At 41.1% G+C, this 16,463-nt stretch overlaps 1 protein-coding gene across 12 annotated transcripts in view; it reads right to left on the reverse strand.

Moving 5' to 3' along the window:
• The window catches only part of LOC108888543 (neuronal cell adhesion molecule), a 73,165-nt gene that overhangs the window by 19,886 nt on the left and 36,816 nt on the right, over positions 1 to 16,463 (reverse strand). For 11 of the 12 annotated variants that reach the window (XM_018684575.2, XM_051073233.1, XM_051073228.1 and 8 more), the window contains exons 3-6: positions 3,218 to 3,394; positions 1,483 to 1,588; positions 580 to 773; positions 72 to 194 (exon numbers count right to left, since the gene is read on the reverse strand). In XM_018684575.2, the coding sequence (XP_018540091.1) occupies positions 72 to 194; positions 580 to 773; positions 1,483 to 1,588; positions 3,218 to 3,302 (508 nt within the window). In that variant the 5' untranslated portion in view covers positions 3,303 to 3,394. Of the gene's footprint in view, positions 1 to 71; positions 195 to 579; positions 774 to 1,482; positions 1,589 to 2,170; positions 2,217 to 3,217; positions 3,395 to 16,463 lie in introns of those variants that run through there. The other variant, XM_051073234.1, reaches the window with a different exon arrangement.

Raw genomic sequence — 16,463 nt, forward strand, 5'->3', positions numbered from 1 at the left:
GGTCATTTATTACAGTGAATTTCAAGTTTGCTACGAAAGCTGAAAAAATTCCCCATGACTGAAATACTCACTATTGTCCATCCAGAATATAATGGGAGGGGGCAGACCGGCAGGGGGACGACACGGAAGCACCAAGGACACACCCTCCTGAACAACGATTGGCTTGATTTTCTCCTTTGACCACAGGGGGGACCCTGGAGTGGTTGGAAGAGGAAACACACATCAGCGGATGAGGAGTCTCATAATTTGACGTGAGGTATGGGTTGCTAATGGACTGGTGCTGACATGATGACAGAGGTGATGAGGCAAGGTAAGGGGGATGATACCTAACTGAATGACAATATGTTAGAGGAAAAATACAGAGGGATGTTCAGCTACATACATCCTGAGAAATAAAACATGCTGCTTTCTACATGCACCTTTACCTTGCAGGAGTACTCTTAAGATGAAAAATGCAACTTAATTGTTTGAAAAAGAAAAAGAAATTGATTTTATATGATGTGAGATATGCATGGTATTAAGGAAATGGAAGAAGAGAAAAATGAATAGAAATATTATGATAGACTGCACAGCACTTACTGGACTGTCGTACGACTATGTTGTTGGAAACAGCTGTTCCATGTTTGTTTCTTGCCGTGCACTGGTACACCCCCTCATAATGCTCAGCCTTCTCCCTGCTGATGTCCACCACCAGGGTCCCTGAGTGGGGCCTCATGATTACATTGGAGTCCTGGTCAATGTCAAAGTGGGTCCCATTTCTCGTCCAGGAAAAACTGAGCCAAAAAAACAAACAAACAAACAAACAAACCAGTGTCATAAGGGAATATTTCTTGATAACAGATCCATAATCCTTTTTTAGTCAATCACCAATCAAGTCCAATCAAATCTGATCAAACCACATCCACACAGTTCTAATGAAGCACATTAGCTTTAACCTCCTAACAAATAATACCTCTACTAGGTCCCATTCCTTCAACTTAACTTTGATTGCTGCTTATGCAGTCATGAATACTTAATGTTACAGAACAAATCTTAAGACTTAAATTCAAGTTTTCAGGGACTTTGACAGAGCATTTTAAAGGTTTTGGGGGTACAAAGTCTTTTGTATTTTCCAGGTTTCAGTTCTTCAAAAGAGTGTTACATAAGGGTAAAGTGAGGGTTAAGGGCTAAGAAATGTATTTTGGCACTGAGCTGCCTAAAAACGTGTGCACAGGTAGTGTTGGTGCCAGCAAACTAATCAGGTGTTGAAGCCTCAGGCAAAGCAAGCATGTGCAGGAATACAAATACTATCTTTATTTATTACAAAATTTGAATAAACCAGGACTGTACCCATCAGAATTTAGACTGAATTTCTGGAGACCTGCTGTCAGCTGAGGCTTTTAACTGGAAATATGATAGGTGATGGTTGAATCCACACCTGGAATATTTTTTTCTTCCTCTGACAACTTCATGAATGCTAAATCACAGTTTACAGATTCCTACCTGGGATGAGGCTTCCCCTTCGCCTCACAGTGGATTATAATGTTCTCACGTGGGTCGATGATGTAATCCTTGGGGGATTGGTGAGTTATGGTCGGTGGCTGCGGCACTAAAAGCGATCAGAAAGAGGACGATATTTAATCATGACCTTTACTGCATAACTAAGCCTTTTTCTGTTGCTGTATTGACCACGCAAGCAGTCATTACCAATCACATGCAGACTTACCACACTGACTCAAGCCAGACGGCGGTTTGCTGACAGACTCAAAAAACTCTCATAACATGTACAGGAGCAAAAAAGCATGCAGAACGCTCAGGTACATTTCACTTTATTGTAATGATCCGATGCTTAATGCATTCCTGTCAAGTGACAGGGAGATAACTAATGGACTATGACAAAACAAATGATCTAAGAACTCATGCTGTTTGCAAAATTGCTCTATGAAAAAAAACACTCTACTGCTGCAGAAACACATAGAAAACAGCAAACAAAGAAACAAAGGGATCAATGCATGCAATATGATGAAGTCCACTCCAAATCACACTCAGCATCATAAAACAGTCAAAATCTAATACAAAAATATAGTAAAAAAAAAAAAAAAAATCAAATATAACCCTTAGTGCACAATAACAAAAAAAAAACACTGCTAGCACAACCTCTGCAGTGAATTCACACTGGTTTGACACTTACATCCTTCCAGAACTTTAGTGTTTTCCCAAAGAATCAGCAAACAAGAAAGAAGAATTGTGACAGTAAAGAGAACCAGACATTAGTGGGGAAAAATATCGTCCTGCATTATTTATGCTTCAGAACAAGATTTGGATGAGGCCTCTTCCCCAGATGGGGAATGACAGCCTCCAGTGGACAACAGCTCCAAACGATTTGTAGAGGATGTAAAACAGTACCACAGAAACATCAGGCTGCAGGGCTGCAGGTCAGTCTGGAAACTCTTTTCTTTACCACATCAGTCAAAGTGACGAATACTGTGTCTAACTATTTTATAAAACCAATGCAACATTTAGAGTTTCCTCCAAGAATATAATATGAACTGTAAAAAAAAATAAAAATAAAAAAATGGAATAAGCATCGACAGAATAAATGTAGAGCTAATCCACAGAAAATTAACCTGCAACTAGCAGCAAAAAAAAAGCAAAGAAACAAGACATTTGCTAGTTCCAGCTTCTCAGATGTGTGTTAGTCATATATGATAGTAAACTGAATATCTTAAGGTTTTAGACTGGTCAGATAAAAATAATCTCAAGCTCTGGAAAATTCCAGTGGGCATTTTTTACTAGTTTCTGAGATAATTTGCAGCCCTGAATGCGATACTGTCAAAAAACCAAAAAGCTACTTGAGGGGAGATAAAAAGGGGAAAAATGCATGTTAAGAAATTAAAGCCAAAATTTTATCAACCAAATTCTCATTTTGATAAAACCAGGCCTGCAGCAATTACATTCACTGCAAATTAATCTGGGTATTTCCTATATAAACAGATGAAAGGAAGAGTTCTACATTTTGGCAAATTTCCCTCTTGCCAAGGGTTAGATAAAAAGATTGACATACACTACATTAATTTCTGAGAACCCAACTGTCAAACTAACACTAAAACCCAAACATACTGAGTTTGTCATATGTGAAAGAAACATTTGAGAATTCAATTTTCTGCCTTTCAACTAATCAATTACTTGCTTAAAGACAAAAAGAATGTGCTGTGTGCCATGTGTTCTGTTGGCTTACGGTCTAGTGGGACCTCCAGCGCCGTGGCGAGGTGTCCCATTAACAGCACCAGGAGTGCTGCATCCATCCTCCTCCTCTCCATCATCGGTGTGTGACGTGAAGGTCTGCCCCCAAAATACAGCGACGCCCCGCCTCCCCTCTCGGTCACACTGTCTGAGGACACGTGCACACTCACAACTACAGGGGAGAGAAAGAAAGAGAGAGAAAGAGAGTCAGAGATAAGAGGATAGAAACAGAAGCAGAGATTACTGGGTTGAATAGCACATCCAGTTACTGAGGCTATCAATCATAATATGGAGTTTGTTCTATTTTGTGTTCATCAGCTGCTGAGAGAGGGAGAGAGAGAGAAAGAGAGAATGAGCGAGACGGACACATATACTGTAGCTCTGGCCACAGATCGATGTTAGTTGCCATGCAGTGCAGTTTGCTGGAAGCTATCTTTTTGATCTAGTGCACTCCAATAGGGACCGACACGGCCCACATGGGCTCATTTTGCTCAGCTAATCACTGCCGTGGCCATGATGCCATTAGGCTTCTCTGCCATATCGATCACATCAGCCAGCAGATGACAAGCCAAGGGACAAGACAAGCGGACTCTCACTTCACTTTCCATTTCACTCTCAGCTTTATCTGACTGACTGACTGACTGACTGACTGATCCAGCAGCAATGAGGTCAGATTTCAGACACTGAACCATCATCCTTTCATGAGATGGAAACATCATGCGTGACTGGGCAGATCTTACATCTCTGACATCTTAGCAGACTCCGTTCAGTGGGGACAGATGGTAAAAGTTCAAACAGGGTGTTTAGGTTCAAGCGGGGTGACTTGTTTGAACAGGTTCGAACAAACTGGTAAAAGGCTAATTGGCCATTGATTAATTGTTCATTAAGTGAGGATTTATTTGTTACACAGTGTAACCTAATTACGCCTCCATCACAACTCTAGTGTTGCGTGGTGAATAGACAGGAAACCAAAACAGAAATGGTTGTATTAAACATACCAGGTTACAGATTCTTCTCTTGTTGCCAGGCAGCTCAGTGTTGCCATATCACACCTTCATCCAACCAGAAGCAATTTTTTTTTTTTTTAGACAAAGCTAAAAAGGCATAACAACAAAATGATGAATGTTAAAAATAATCACTGTCAGGGTCATCAAAACCAGAATGTAATCCAAGCTTCAGATAATAATAATGAATACTCAGTTAAAATGACTTTGCTCAATTGAATTTCAATCTGCATAATTCTGCGCCATCACCATGAAATGATCAGCATAATTCATTATTTTTATATGAATGCGAGCACAGCTTGCAAATGATGGATAAAAAGGATGAGGAAACAGAACTTAGGGAGGAGTCGTTTTCTGTCTTTTAACAACTGCAGCCTGACCTGTTTTTATCTTGCTCTCCTGCCTGTCTTACCCAAGGCATCCGCTGGCACAGTATTAAAATGTCACAGCTTAATTTAGAGCTTAGGCAGACTAATTTGCTGCATTATCACAAAACCACACTATCAAATTTGGGATATTAATGCCGGTTAGTGTATGAGAGAATCAAATCAATCCCATTAAAGGTGGAGCTATACGTGTATCGCTCTCCTGCCTTTGGGTGTGGGGGTGGGTCAAGGCTGCAGATGAGGAAGGTGGAAGCTGTGTCTGAGACCACAGGCTAGACGGCATATAGGCTAGACCCTGGCCTGATCCTCCTTGGGGAACCAATGTATTTGTTATTGCTGCCCTCGAGTCATGATTCGGTACCAGCCCCAGAGCTGGCGTCTGGTAGCATGGGAGGAGACTGAGGCCAATGTCTGCTGCTCCGAGCTTCCACTACACCTCTCAAGGGATGGCCTGTATTATTAGCCTAGGGCACCCAATCACACTGCTGTGTACACCATCAGGCAGCTCCATCTTGGGATTTGACATAAAAAAAAAAAAGATCCAGGGAAGGAGGGGGCAATTTCATTAAGCTCATTTGCAGGCTGCAGGCAGGGGTGCTGACCCATTCTGAGCAGAAAACCTCCATCAGACTCTTGCCTTCAATGTTTATCTTCAACCTGCTATGCTAGAAATTATGATCAGGTGTCACTTATCCATTCACGATGATGAGTAAAGTATTGTACTGTAATAATTTCTCAGCTCCAATCCAATTTTGCTGATATAAAAAGTTATTAATGCCAAGAGAACAATTATTTGTTAAATAAATAAATAAATGAATAAAGTACAGCCTGAACTTGGCAATGCACAGTCTCAGGTGAAAAGAAAAGAAAAGACAGCCTGTGACAGCAAGAGAATAAATGTGTTAATTATAAATTTTATGTTGAATCCCTGAAAAGCCTGGTGATTCTTATCTGGAAAGGAGCCAGGGCTTCATTCAGGATTCATTTCCCAATTTAATGAGGTGTAGCAGCTCAGTTCCAGTCGGTCAGCATGTGTGTGTTGTGTGCATACTGTATATGTGTGCCTGTATTCATCTGAGTGTGTGTGTGCTATAATTATCCCTGTGAGCTACGGTGATACAGGGCCAACCCCTCACATCCCTCTCACAGTGGGACGATGGTGGAAACTCAAGTGGGGCTCTGAGGATGATGAACCAACCAGCAGGGCATGAAACTATTCACATCCTGACAGATTTACTTTATTCTATTCAAATTAAGTACTGGAGTATTCATGATCCTGATTCTAAAACCTTGACTTTACAGATGTGGCACGAGGCAAAGGGTTGCATAACGAGTATATTTTGAGCTAAAGTTAAAGTAGTCCTGCGTCTTAAAGAAGAAAGCGCATTTCTTATATGAGTATACAACTCTTCAAGGGGGCACATAATCAGGGAATAACCATCACTATTGTCTACCTATGCATCTTTTGCTGACAGAACTGGAAAAGACAAAGTCAATAAAGCTCATTTCGCCGCAGACTGCTGAGGCCCAGATAAAACCACAGTACTGTTTGGAGTGCTGCGCCAAGAGCTGTCAGACGACTGATAAAATCGAACAGGAAATGGTCTCTCAGAGAGGAACACGACAGGTTGGTGAGGACACTTCCACTGAGGATTTTTAGCTATTTTTCAAAACAGATGAGAACAGGAGGATAATAAACTGAGCTGCTGTCTCTCTTAGAAAACTCAATATAATAGTTAGTTAAGGCACTACCTCACAGTGACGACCTCCAGTGTACTTAAAGAGCACTACCAGAGATTTGGAAAGTTTTAGCTTCATAAACCTGCATTAGCTGATTTTTTGGCCACATGGGGGCAGCAGATAGAGTTTGATATTTTTATTTCTGGAATTTCCTGAATGTTTCTGGCAGCCATTGGTTTCCATTTACAACAGATCTGGCTTTAAACTGCATTAATATGAAAGAATAATGTGACTTAGACAAAAAATAATGCAGACTTGGATGTTCATAGTGATGGATGACACAAGTTATTCAAGTTTCAACTGATTTTGTTCAGTTCAGAAATGAATACAAGTCAACTGCATGAAATGATTGGAAAAAATTTAAACCTGAGATACAACAGTGTGGTGAGCTATGATGTACCTTATTAAACAGGCTGAAAAATCACCATTAAAAGACCTTTACATGCCAATACACACCTTAACTAGTAGTGTTCCTACAGAAAAAAATAATGTCAGTAACTTGAAAGGCTGTAATGTTAATGACTGTTAATGTCTACAACTACATAAGACCACCATCACTCTGGACTTGCTTTTCTTGCTCTGTTCATTTTGTCTGTGGAGAAAAAACACTCAGCACTTGTGTAAAAGCTGCATTGAGCTGTCTGGCCTCTCATTCAGCCAGCCTCTTCAATTACTCCATTGTCATTTTCCCATGGCCAGCTACTTCACCATCCCAAAACTAATTGGTTTTGTGCACATGTCAGAGATGTAGCACATACTGCGCTGTACGCACACACACATTGCGGAACGTGAGGGTCAAGACATGTCTGAGCACACAGATGGAGCTGACAGGGGCACGAGCACTGAGCACTGAAACACACCACAGTGTAAATGAATAGCAGTCAGCAGGGGAAAAAGCCCAATTGAATTTCCCTTACAGTAACAGATAATACTACACCATATGCTTTATGCTAACCACTAGAAAAGATATTGTCATTGTCTGCGCCAAACAATAGTGATGCAATATTGCAACACTAACAGAATCACTGCTGTTGCATCAGTACTGTATAGTTTTAACATCTATGATGAAAGACAAGCCTTTCTCTCATGCCAAGCACCCTAATTAACTCCCATAATCAGCGCTATTGAAGGCTCATGCAATCAGGGGTTTGTGAGCCTCGCTATGGCCTTAATGGAGCAGCAGGGATCCCCTACAGACAGTTGAATGTGGGGGTATAATGATGAGAATGGCTCTGCACTCAGGAAGGTGGTGTTGAGAAAACGGATACGGTTGGAAGAGTTTATTTTTCCGAGGCTGCCGGTTGCTCCCGCTGCAGCTCAGGATGTCACTGCCTGCTATTCATGCCTAGGGCTGCATGCCCATTTCTCTGTGTCATTAAACATCTATGAGGGAGTGAGGGGTCGCTTCAAAGGCACTGCTGTAGCAGATAGCAAGACAGTCCTTCAGCCAAAGTTTAGAAAGTCGCAATCATATAGGATTTGAATGTAAGACAAAGACATCACTCTGCTAAATAATCCTCTGTTGTCATTTTAAACAAAAGCTGAAAGAAACATTAAATCTGTCACATTTAGCAGCTGTCTCTGATTGCTTTATGGATTCACAGCTAATGTAGCGGCCAGGCATTAGCAGTGAACTGTACAGCCATGATGTATGGTGCTTAATGTTCACTGGTGTTGACTAATACCTCTCACAGGCCTTTTATCTGCAGCTACAGGATCACAATGGAAATTCCACGGGCCGGCATCAGCGTGCGTTTCCCATAATCTTCTCATTAGCTTTTATAATTGGGGGACCGTATGCAAATAATTGGTGTGGTTAACATATGAATTGGGGTCCTGTTGTTCGGGGAGACCCTGCAGCTCAAAAACACACCACGGCCCTTTCATGTGCACTGTACAATACCAGACAATAAAGTGTGGATTTTTGATTCATCTCCTCCACTGTAAATATGTTGTTGTTTATATCCTCCTCTTTCCTCTCTGGTTGGATGAATACCACAAGCTAAAACAAAAATGGTTTTGATACTTGGACATGTGATCCACATTATTTATATACCTTACATAGCTTTTGTCTATTTGCTAATAATAAACCCTAATTTATGATGTGCTGAAGAGAGACTCCCCCAGTTGTACACAACATAAACTAACTCCCATGTTACAAACTAGCAGCCTTTAACAGGCAAGGAGGGTCTAAAGAATAAACTCTGTACTATACTGCATTATGGGAAATAAAGTGTTTTTGAACCTTGATCCATAATAGGAAATAAAAGTGAGTATTTCTCAGCCTCTGCTGGTCTAATTTTAACTGTTGTTTTTAAAAGCTGTCTCAGTTATGTTCCCAACTTAATGAAAGCACAATATTAGTTACCTGTAAACCTTTAAAGATCTATTGCTCTGTTTCCAATACTTCCTCCACAGCTATCATTATACCACAACTCTTAATGCAAATAGGCATCTGCTACTAATGCAACATGTCCGGCAATTTGTTTGGTCCTCCTCCTTTCACAGGACACCGCACATTGGCATTCACCGAGCTTCCTCCCCGTACATGCCAAAAACACTCCGGGATTCGCTTTCTGTCCCCTCTGCCCAAATGCTAATCAATGCCGGCGCCGGCACTTCTGAGAGGGGGCTCCTCTTTAGCATGCAGATGGAAGCAGCACCACTAGATGGGACGACGGTGTTAAGGAGGAAATCCCTGCCTGTTCAACCTGAATGAAACTGAAAGGCATTTTGCTTTCATCTTATCACTGCAGACCAGCTAAATATAACATATTGTCAGTGAGTCACATCCCCACATTATGCCAGCACTCCCTCTGAGAGGCTTCTCATGATTGGGATGGGTGTATGAAGCCCTCTCTTTCTCGTCAGGATAATTGCTGGTGGAAAATCGGAGGTCTTTCAATCTTTTCACTGCTTAACAATGTAGCAAACGCTTTAAATCGTTTGTTAATAAAGTAGCAATGGCAGCAAGGTTGCAAAAAGTTAAGTCTCCGAAGTGCATTTGTACACTTAGAGACTGACCCGAGCCCTGACTTGTACAGTAGCTCATTACTGGAGAATTAAGGGAGCTGGGAGGGGCACTTTTAGAAAGCATTCATTAAAATGAGATCAGGAGTTGAAGCACAAGCCTGAATGAGCAACTGTAGATCTGAACTTGACCTTTATTTGATAGCTGATCCCCTCACTGTAATTACTGCTTAAGAGTGGATGTTTCAATATCCCCTAGCTGTCCTGCTCATGCGTGTGTGTATGCGAATTCATACTCGAATGCATCAATTTGCATATGCATCCTCCTTGTTTATGTGTGTTCACAGCATATGGGTCAGTGTAGGACGTCAGATACACAGGACGGAGCTTGAGTGCGGTTGCCCTGCCACATGAGAGTGTTATGGGTGAGGCCATTCATATGCTGAGCAGAGGTTCATTATCATGAGCAAATGCAGGAGAGTGGGAGGAATGCATGCTGACCGGCTTTCTGAATAGCTAAAAGGACTCTCAAAATCCTCGGCATACAACATCACAAGACACACTTTAGCTACAGAAACATAACAGCTTTGCGAAAGTAATCAACATAAAACCAATCTGCTGTGGGAAGACAAGAAAATCCTTTGAGACCGGAGACAGAAACATCCATGCACACTTAGAATCAGACGCAAATACTGGTATAACAGTTATACAAATATAATCAATAAACCTCATAGTTCAGCAAATGTAGAAAAATGTTTTATAGCTAAATATAGGGACTCTCCATACACTTTTAAGCAGAGAAGAGCCACTCAAAATTGCATTCCAAAAAGGTACTCTGTATCCATGGCAATCCCCCAGTGCTCTCAGATCTCCATGCCGACAAGAAGATGTCAAACCTCTCATCAAACACAGACATATGAAAAAAACAGGGACAAAGAGGCCCAGACCCATTTGTCATCTCATAAGTAACCTTGGCGAGGAACTGTACGCTTGACATCTGCTCAGCCCTACAAAACATCTCAACCTCCTCCGAGCTCAACAAAAGAGGTATGATTAGAATCTCAGTTTGCTACCGTGTCCACACCGGATGGCTTACTCCACATGTGAAGGGTCTCTCAAGATGGGGCCAATATGTAGAGTTTACTTTAAGCTTAGGGGTGCAATAAAAAAAAATCTGCGTGAGACAGGCAGAGCAGGAAACGTTCACCTCAGACACACAAAAACTGGCAGCTGTGATGTTTTGTACCAGATGAATTCCTGTGGACCACGTCAGCTGGGGTTACACAGAGAAACAGTGTTTTTATATGATCACTCCCGGTCAACAGTTAATACAACCAGGCCTTTCTAGAAAAACACTACAATGTAATAAACACTCTACTGGTGGAATTTGAATTGTGCTGATACAGTACAGGCAGGCAGGGAGCGATGGGTCATTTAGAGCTGCGTACGCTTTGTATGGTACCATTCAGTCTGGCAAAATCTGCCGACAACATCAGATAACAAAGCGTGAACACTGACTGTGCAGTGGAACAATCTGTTACCACTCCATGTTACCAGAACATGTAATTTGCCAGTGAGAGAGTAGCAGGTGGACAGAGGCACTGAGGTCTAGTTTTATTGAGGACAAGCTCTGTCCTGAGGCCGTGCCAGTACTCCTAACCATGGAATTCATTCACAGTGTGAAAAAGGATTTAGAGGCATTAAGAAAAGTAAAAGAGGTGAAAGGCAGTGTCTTTAAAAAGGTACCTGTAACACTGTATAGAAAACAAAAATATGCAAAAATAACACCAAAAGTCTCAAGCCATGCTAGTGGCATGGTAAAGTTGTCAAGCTAAATGCTAAAATCAGCATGCTAACATGCGCGAGATGACAATTTTTTAATGTTTACCATGTTCACTATCGTAGTTTAGCATTTTAGCATTCTAATAGTTGAAAAATACCAATAGATAAAGTACAGGCGAGGCTGATGAGAAAATCATTAGTTTTGCAGGTATTTGGTCATAGAACAAAGTATTAGATGATCTGGAATTTTGCCTAAATAATGGCGCTTGGAGATATTTCACCAAAAACCACAAATGTAAACCTCATGGTGACAGAAAGTGGCCATTCTGTAAGATTCATCTTCTGGGGATTAAATGTCTGTACAAAATTTCATGACAATCCATCTGATTGTCGACATATTTCAGTCTGGACCAAAGTGGTGGATTAACTAATGTCAATACACCAACATTTCTATCCTTAGAGCCATGCCACATAGCATGGCTAAAAAGAGCAAATTGTGCCTACAGTTGTTGAGCAAAATCCCCCAACAACATCAGATAAGAAGGCATGAACAATGACTGTGCACAGGAACAATTTGTTGCCACTGTGTGTTACCAGAACATATAATTTCCCAGTGAGAAAGTAGCGGTGAGAAAATCCCCGGCAGGTGGACAGAGGCAGTGAGGTCTAGTGTTATTGAGTGCCACCTTCTACATTCACAGAGCACCACAATAGGCCTCTCCTGCCGCTCCCCTCCTCCCCCTCCGCCAGCCCCTTCCACTCCACCCCACCTGTGTCTGTGAAAGGTCAGCGCAGAGGAGGGTCCTCGCCCCCCTCCCTGAACCCACAGCTCCCACTCCACAATCAGCCCCAACACTGGAGCCCAGTGCCAGGAAACCCAATCAAAGAGGGGCTTCAGAGGACTCCAGACCTCTCAAAACCCTCCATTGTCTCCAGAAGGCTTCCCCACACCGTGGCCGGTCTATATGTAACACTGTAAGAGGAGTTGCTCATTACTGCCCATCCCCGGTTCTACTTTGTCTCTTTTGTGCAGCTGACAGAAGAATCCAGTTGTCCAGCCGCACCAATACAAGAGAGTGCAGTTACGTAAAAAAAAAAAAAAAGGAAAAAGAAAAAGAAAAAAGAAAATGAGAAAACGGTTCATTTGCAGGAGAGGATGATGTGAAGACACATATGTTGCATGTGTTGGTGCAGTCAGTGGTTTGACATAAAGGAGACACATCACACATAACTCTGTCACCTGTTGTGTCACTGCAAGACAGTTCTTTAATGGCATCTGTTTAAAATTTGCCATTCATCCCACGAGTTAGTGAGTATTGACTGATAGACACACCACACCACAATGTGTGTGAATGTCAGAGCAATCCATTATCACATAAAGGAAGCACTATGTAGTTGCCCTCTCTCTCTCCCGGCCCCTCCTCAGCTCTATTCAGATACTGCAGGTGAATACAAATCATTTCCCCTCTGCTGCTCTCCAAAAGGACTCACCATCCAATTTCAGACATAGAGGACACAAACAATAGTCCTTTCAAAGTGTGAGAAAATCAAATCAAGGCCTTTTTTTAATGGAAGACACAATCAGTAGTTAACCCTTCAAAACTGCTGAACAAGGTCTGAAAAATAAAAGATTGTTTATTTTTTTTCCTCAAAGGACTTAATGCTGAAAGTTCAATGCTTTGAGGTTGTGAGGTTGCTTCAAATGATTTTTTATGATCGATTAATATGTCAACAACATTTTTTTATCAAAATGGAGATAGTATTGAATCCTGTGTACCGGTGCAACAGGTTAAGTAGTGAAGAAGTGCATATTTTTGTCAGTGCTTTTTGTTGATGCACTAAAGAAGGAAAAGCAACACATCTTTGTGATGCTGGAGCCAACAAATGTTTGGAATTTATTTATTGATAAATGAACAGTTAATCCATTATCAATGTGGTTGTGATTTATACCGATTAAGGGCCTGTCGAACCACAAACTGATGAGTGGCCTATGATTTCAGCAGTACTTTGAGGTGACATCGTTGTTTTGGTTGAGTATTTGAGGTGTTTTTATCAATTTCATATTGACTCTGCAAATGCAGCAGCAGTGAGATTAGTTTAATACATATAGCTACTTTTGAAACAACTTGTTTCAGCACTACTTTGAAGCGGCACTGTTGGTTTTGACTTATTTTCAACACTTGTATGACCACACGCAGAAACAGTGACACAGTAAAAGTTAGTGTGTACAATAAACAACTGTACACACTCTCCAACTTGTCATTATAAACAATATAATTAACATAAGAAACATGATGATCTGAAATACACCACAGCACATGCAGAAATGTTGCTTAATGTGAAAATAATGTGTGTGCCACCCGGACCGATTAAACACCCCCTTTCAGCGAAGTCTGAATGAGCTTTGATTACACTGGCTTGAGCTATGGCCACTCTATTTCTCAAGCCAGTTTTTCATATGCTAAACTCAACAAACAACTCATGGGGAAGTGAACAATTCATCAAAGATATCCCTAAGTAAACTCTGACTGCATCTGAATTGAAGAGCGGCACTGTGAATTTCCATTTTAAATCTGCTTTGGAAGGAATTTGATCTAATTAAGTTCTGAGACTGAAAAACGTGTGATATTTTACCAAAAAAGACAAAATAACAGAGAACGAGACGACATCTCCCTTAAGCGAATGGAAATATTTTTTGTCAGGAAGTAATTGGATGACCCCATTTTATTTGAAGCACTGGTTTTTATGAAATTAAAGAGAGAATTTTGAAGATTAAAGAATACAACGAAAAGCCCCTATGGTGACTGACTGATGGTGACTGTTGGCACTTCATCAAGGCTCAGAGTGAACATGTTTCTATCTGTCTCATGGGTCCAGATGACTGAAATGTTAGCTAATGAGTATTAATGATACTAATGAAGGACTTCGCTTTCACATAAAGGAAGTTCCTCTATTAGCTGTAAAACTCTCCTCACAAGTTTAGTTGGGGATGTGAAGTGAAAACACACCAGAGACCCAACACTGAAAAAAGGTTTCCTGGTGTTATAGTTTAGAGTTTTTTTCCCCATTACATCCATCATTTGGAGAGTTTGAGTGTGTTTTGAGTGGGTCTGGTAGTTTTGCCCAGAGGGCGTCGCAGCTCAGACAAACAGTGCTCCATCCTTACAGATCGTCTGGCCCCATCAGAAATAATGGCCCCGACAAGAACTGCTCCATCAGCCCTCATTTGTCAAACGGTAATTCCGGAGGATGCGTTGCTTCCATTTAACACTAACAGTCCGCCCAGCTTCCGCTAACAGCCTCTGTCCTGTGTCTGTGTTTGACGGGATGAGACTGGTCCCTAATGCAGGAGAAGTGTCTGCTGAGTGCTGGATAATGCCTGGGTGAGGCTGTAGTGGAGCTTTAGGTTTTTTTTTCTGTCAGTGCAGTTACAGGAAAGGTCGGCAGTGGGAGGCGAAAACGCCGTGGCCGTACAAGGTGTGTGTGTGTGACTTGCCTCTGGGGAAGGAGACCAGGGGTGTTTCAATTTGTTTTTGCCCCCTGGGTTGAACATGACAGAGGAATAAATTACTACTATTACAGATAATGGTACAGTATGTGTACAGGAACTACCTTGCCCTCCTCTGTCTAAACATGAAGAATGACTATCTGCATTTTATGGTCACCTATATAAATGTGTCCTGGGTATCATTTGAATTTCACTGATACTAGAGCTGATACAATCATCATGGTTTCTATATACCAAAAACAGACTTCTTGATACCAACTTTAAAAGATATAAACATGTTTTTCTACTTTATCATTTAGCCAAAGAAGCCAAACATCTTCAGTGTTAGACAGTGAGCATGTGTTGTGCCCCCACCTATGCAGGCATATATTGCTGTCTTTATATTGTGCCCTTAAAATAACAGTGAAATACTGCATCATGGACTTCAGACCAGCCTTTTGTTGGTCAATCGCTTTTTCACTGCCTGAAGATAGCAATGCACCAACGATGCACCTGACCACACCTGTAACAGGAAAGTCAGGAGGTATGTAATAAAGCACAGTCTGTACATGCCCACAGATTCCTGAGAAGAAGTTTACACTGGTAAAATAGGTGAAAACACCTGTGGGTTGAACATGACAGAACATGACACTGTAGAGATTCTCAATAATTTAGAACTTTTTGAGTCAAAATTACTGAAAGCAAAATCTAAGGGTATTCAAAAGGGAAATAGAAAGGATTTTGACTCAAGAGGTGAATTTTACCCTGGATTCCAGGTTCCATAAAATGCAGTGAACACCAACCAGAAATGGGCAAAGATGCATAAGTTGTGATAAACTTATTTTGTCATTTAATAAAATAATTCAACATCCAATAGTGTGGAACTGAAATCTAGAAACAGAAAAGGAGCAGGAATCCACAGACATGTCTGTGTATATTGCTTTTCTAGTCTCACATTTCAGATTTACTCATTCCTTTACTCTCTCTCTCGCTCGCTTTCTCACCAGGTACAGCAAGAGATTTCTCATTAGAATTGGCTGAGATGCAGGTGAGTGAGGGGTTACATCTAAATTCAGCCATTTGTATTCCACCACAACACCCGGGGAGTCGGCTGTTTATATTGATGAGCAGATAGACTTGGCCTTGGACCAGGACCCACGCCTAACAGCCACATAAATCATTTGGTTTCTTAGAGGCCCTTCCAAACAAATAGATCCCACCAGCTTATGACGGTGTGAGGACAATCGTCTGTGTCCTGAAGCCACGTTGATACTGAGAATCAGACTAAACAGACACAGAAATCATCCACTGTGTTATGATATATTCAGAGTCCTTTCAAGTAAAAAAGATTAAACAGAAAGACCTTAAATCATGCAGAGACAATAATCCTGTGCTAAGATACAGAATTTTGTATGGACCTTTAAGGTTTGCTGAAAAAAAGAACACATTATGCTTTAAGGTAGTTACATAGTCAGGATTCACATGTATGGCCACTATGGGCTCTATTTCCTCCACTACTTTCTCTCTGTCTAAATAAAGAATAAAAACACTAAGGGCAAGTGGACTACATGATGTTCTTTTTCAAAAAATACCATCCTCTTAGGACAGTCAAGTATTCTGTCTGAACATCTTTTTTTCTTCAGTTCAAGTGAGAAATGCTGCTACTTGAAACAAGAGCAACAACTTAGAAACATGAAGTGGATCACTCTGTTGAAGGAATAGTTTAACATTTTGGAAAATATGCTTATTTGCTTTCTTGTTTTAAGGGAATCAGAAGATTAATATACCACTCTCATGGCTGTATTAAATATGAAGCAGAGCCAGGAGACAATGAGCTTAGCTTAGCTTAGTGTAGAGACTGGAAGCAGGGGG

Source organism: Lates calcarifer, linkage group LG10, assembly GCF_001640805.2.
Source record: "Lates calcarifer isolate ASB-BC8 linkage group LG10, TLL_Latcal_v3, whole genome shotgun sequence".
NCBI lineage: Eukaryota > Metazoa > Chordata > Actinopteri > Centropomidae > Lates > Lates calcarifer.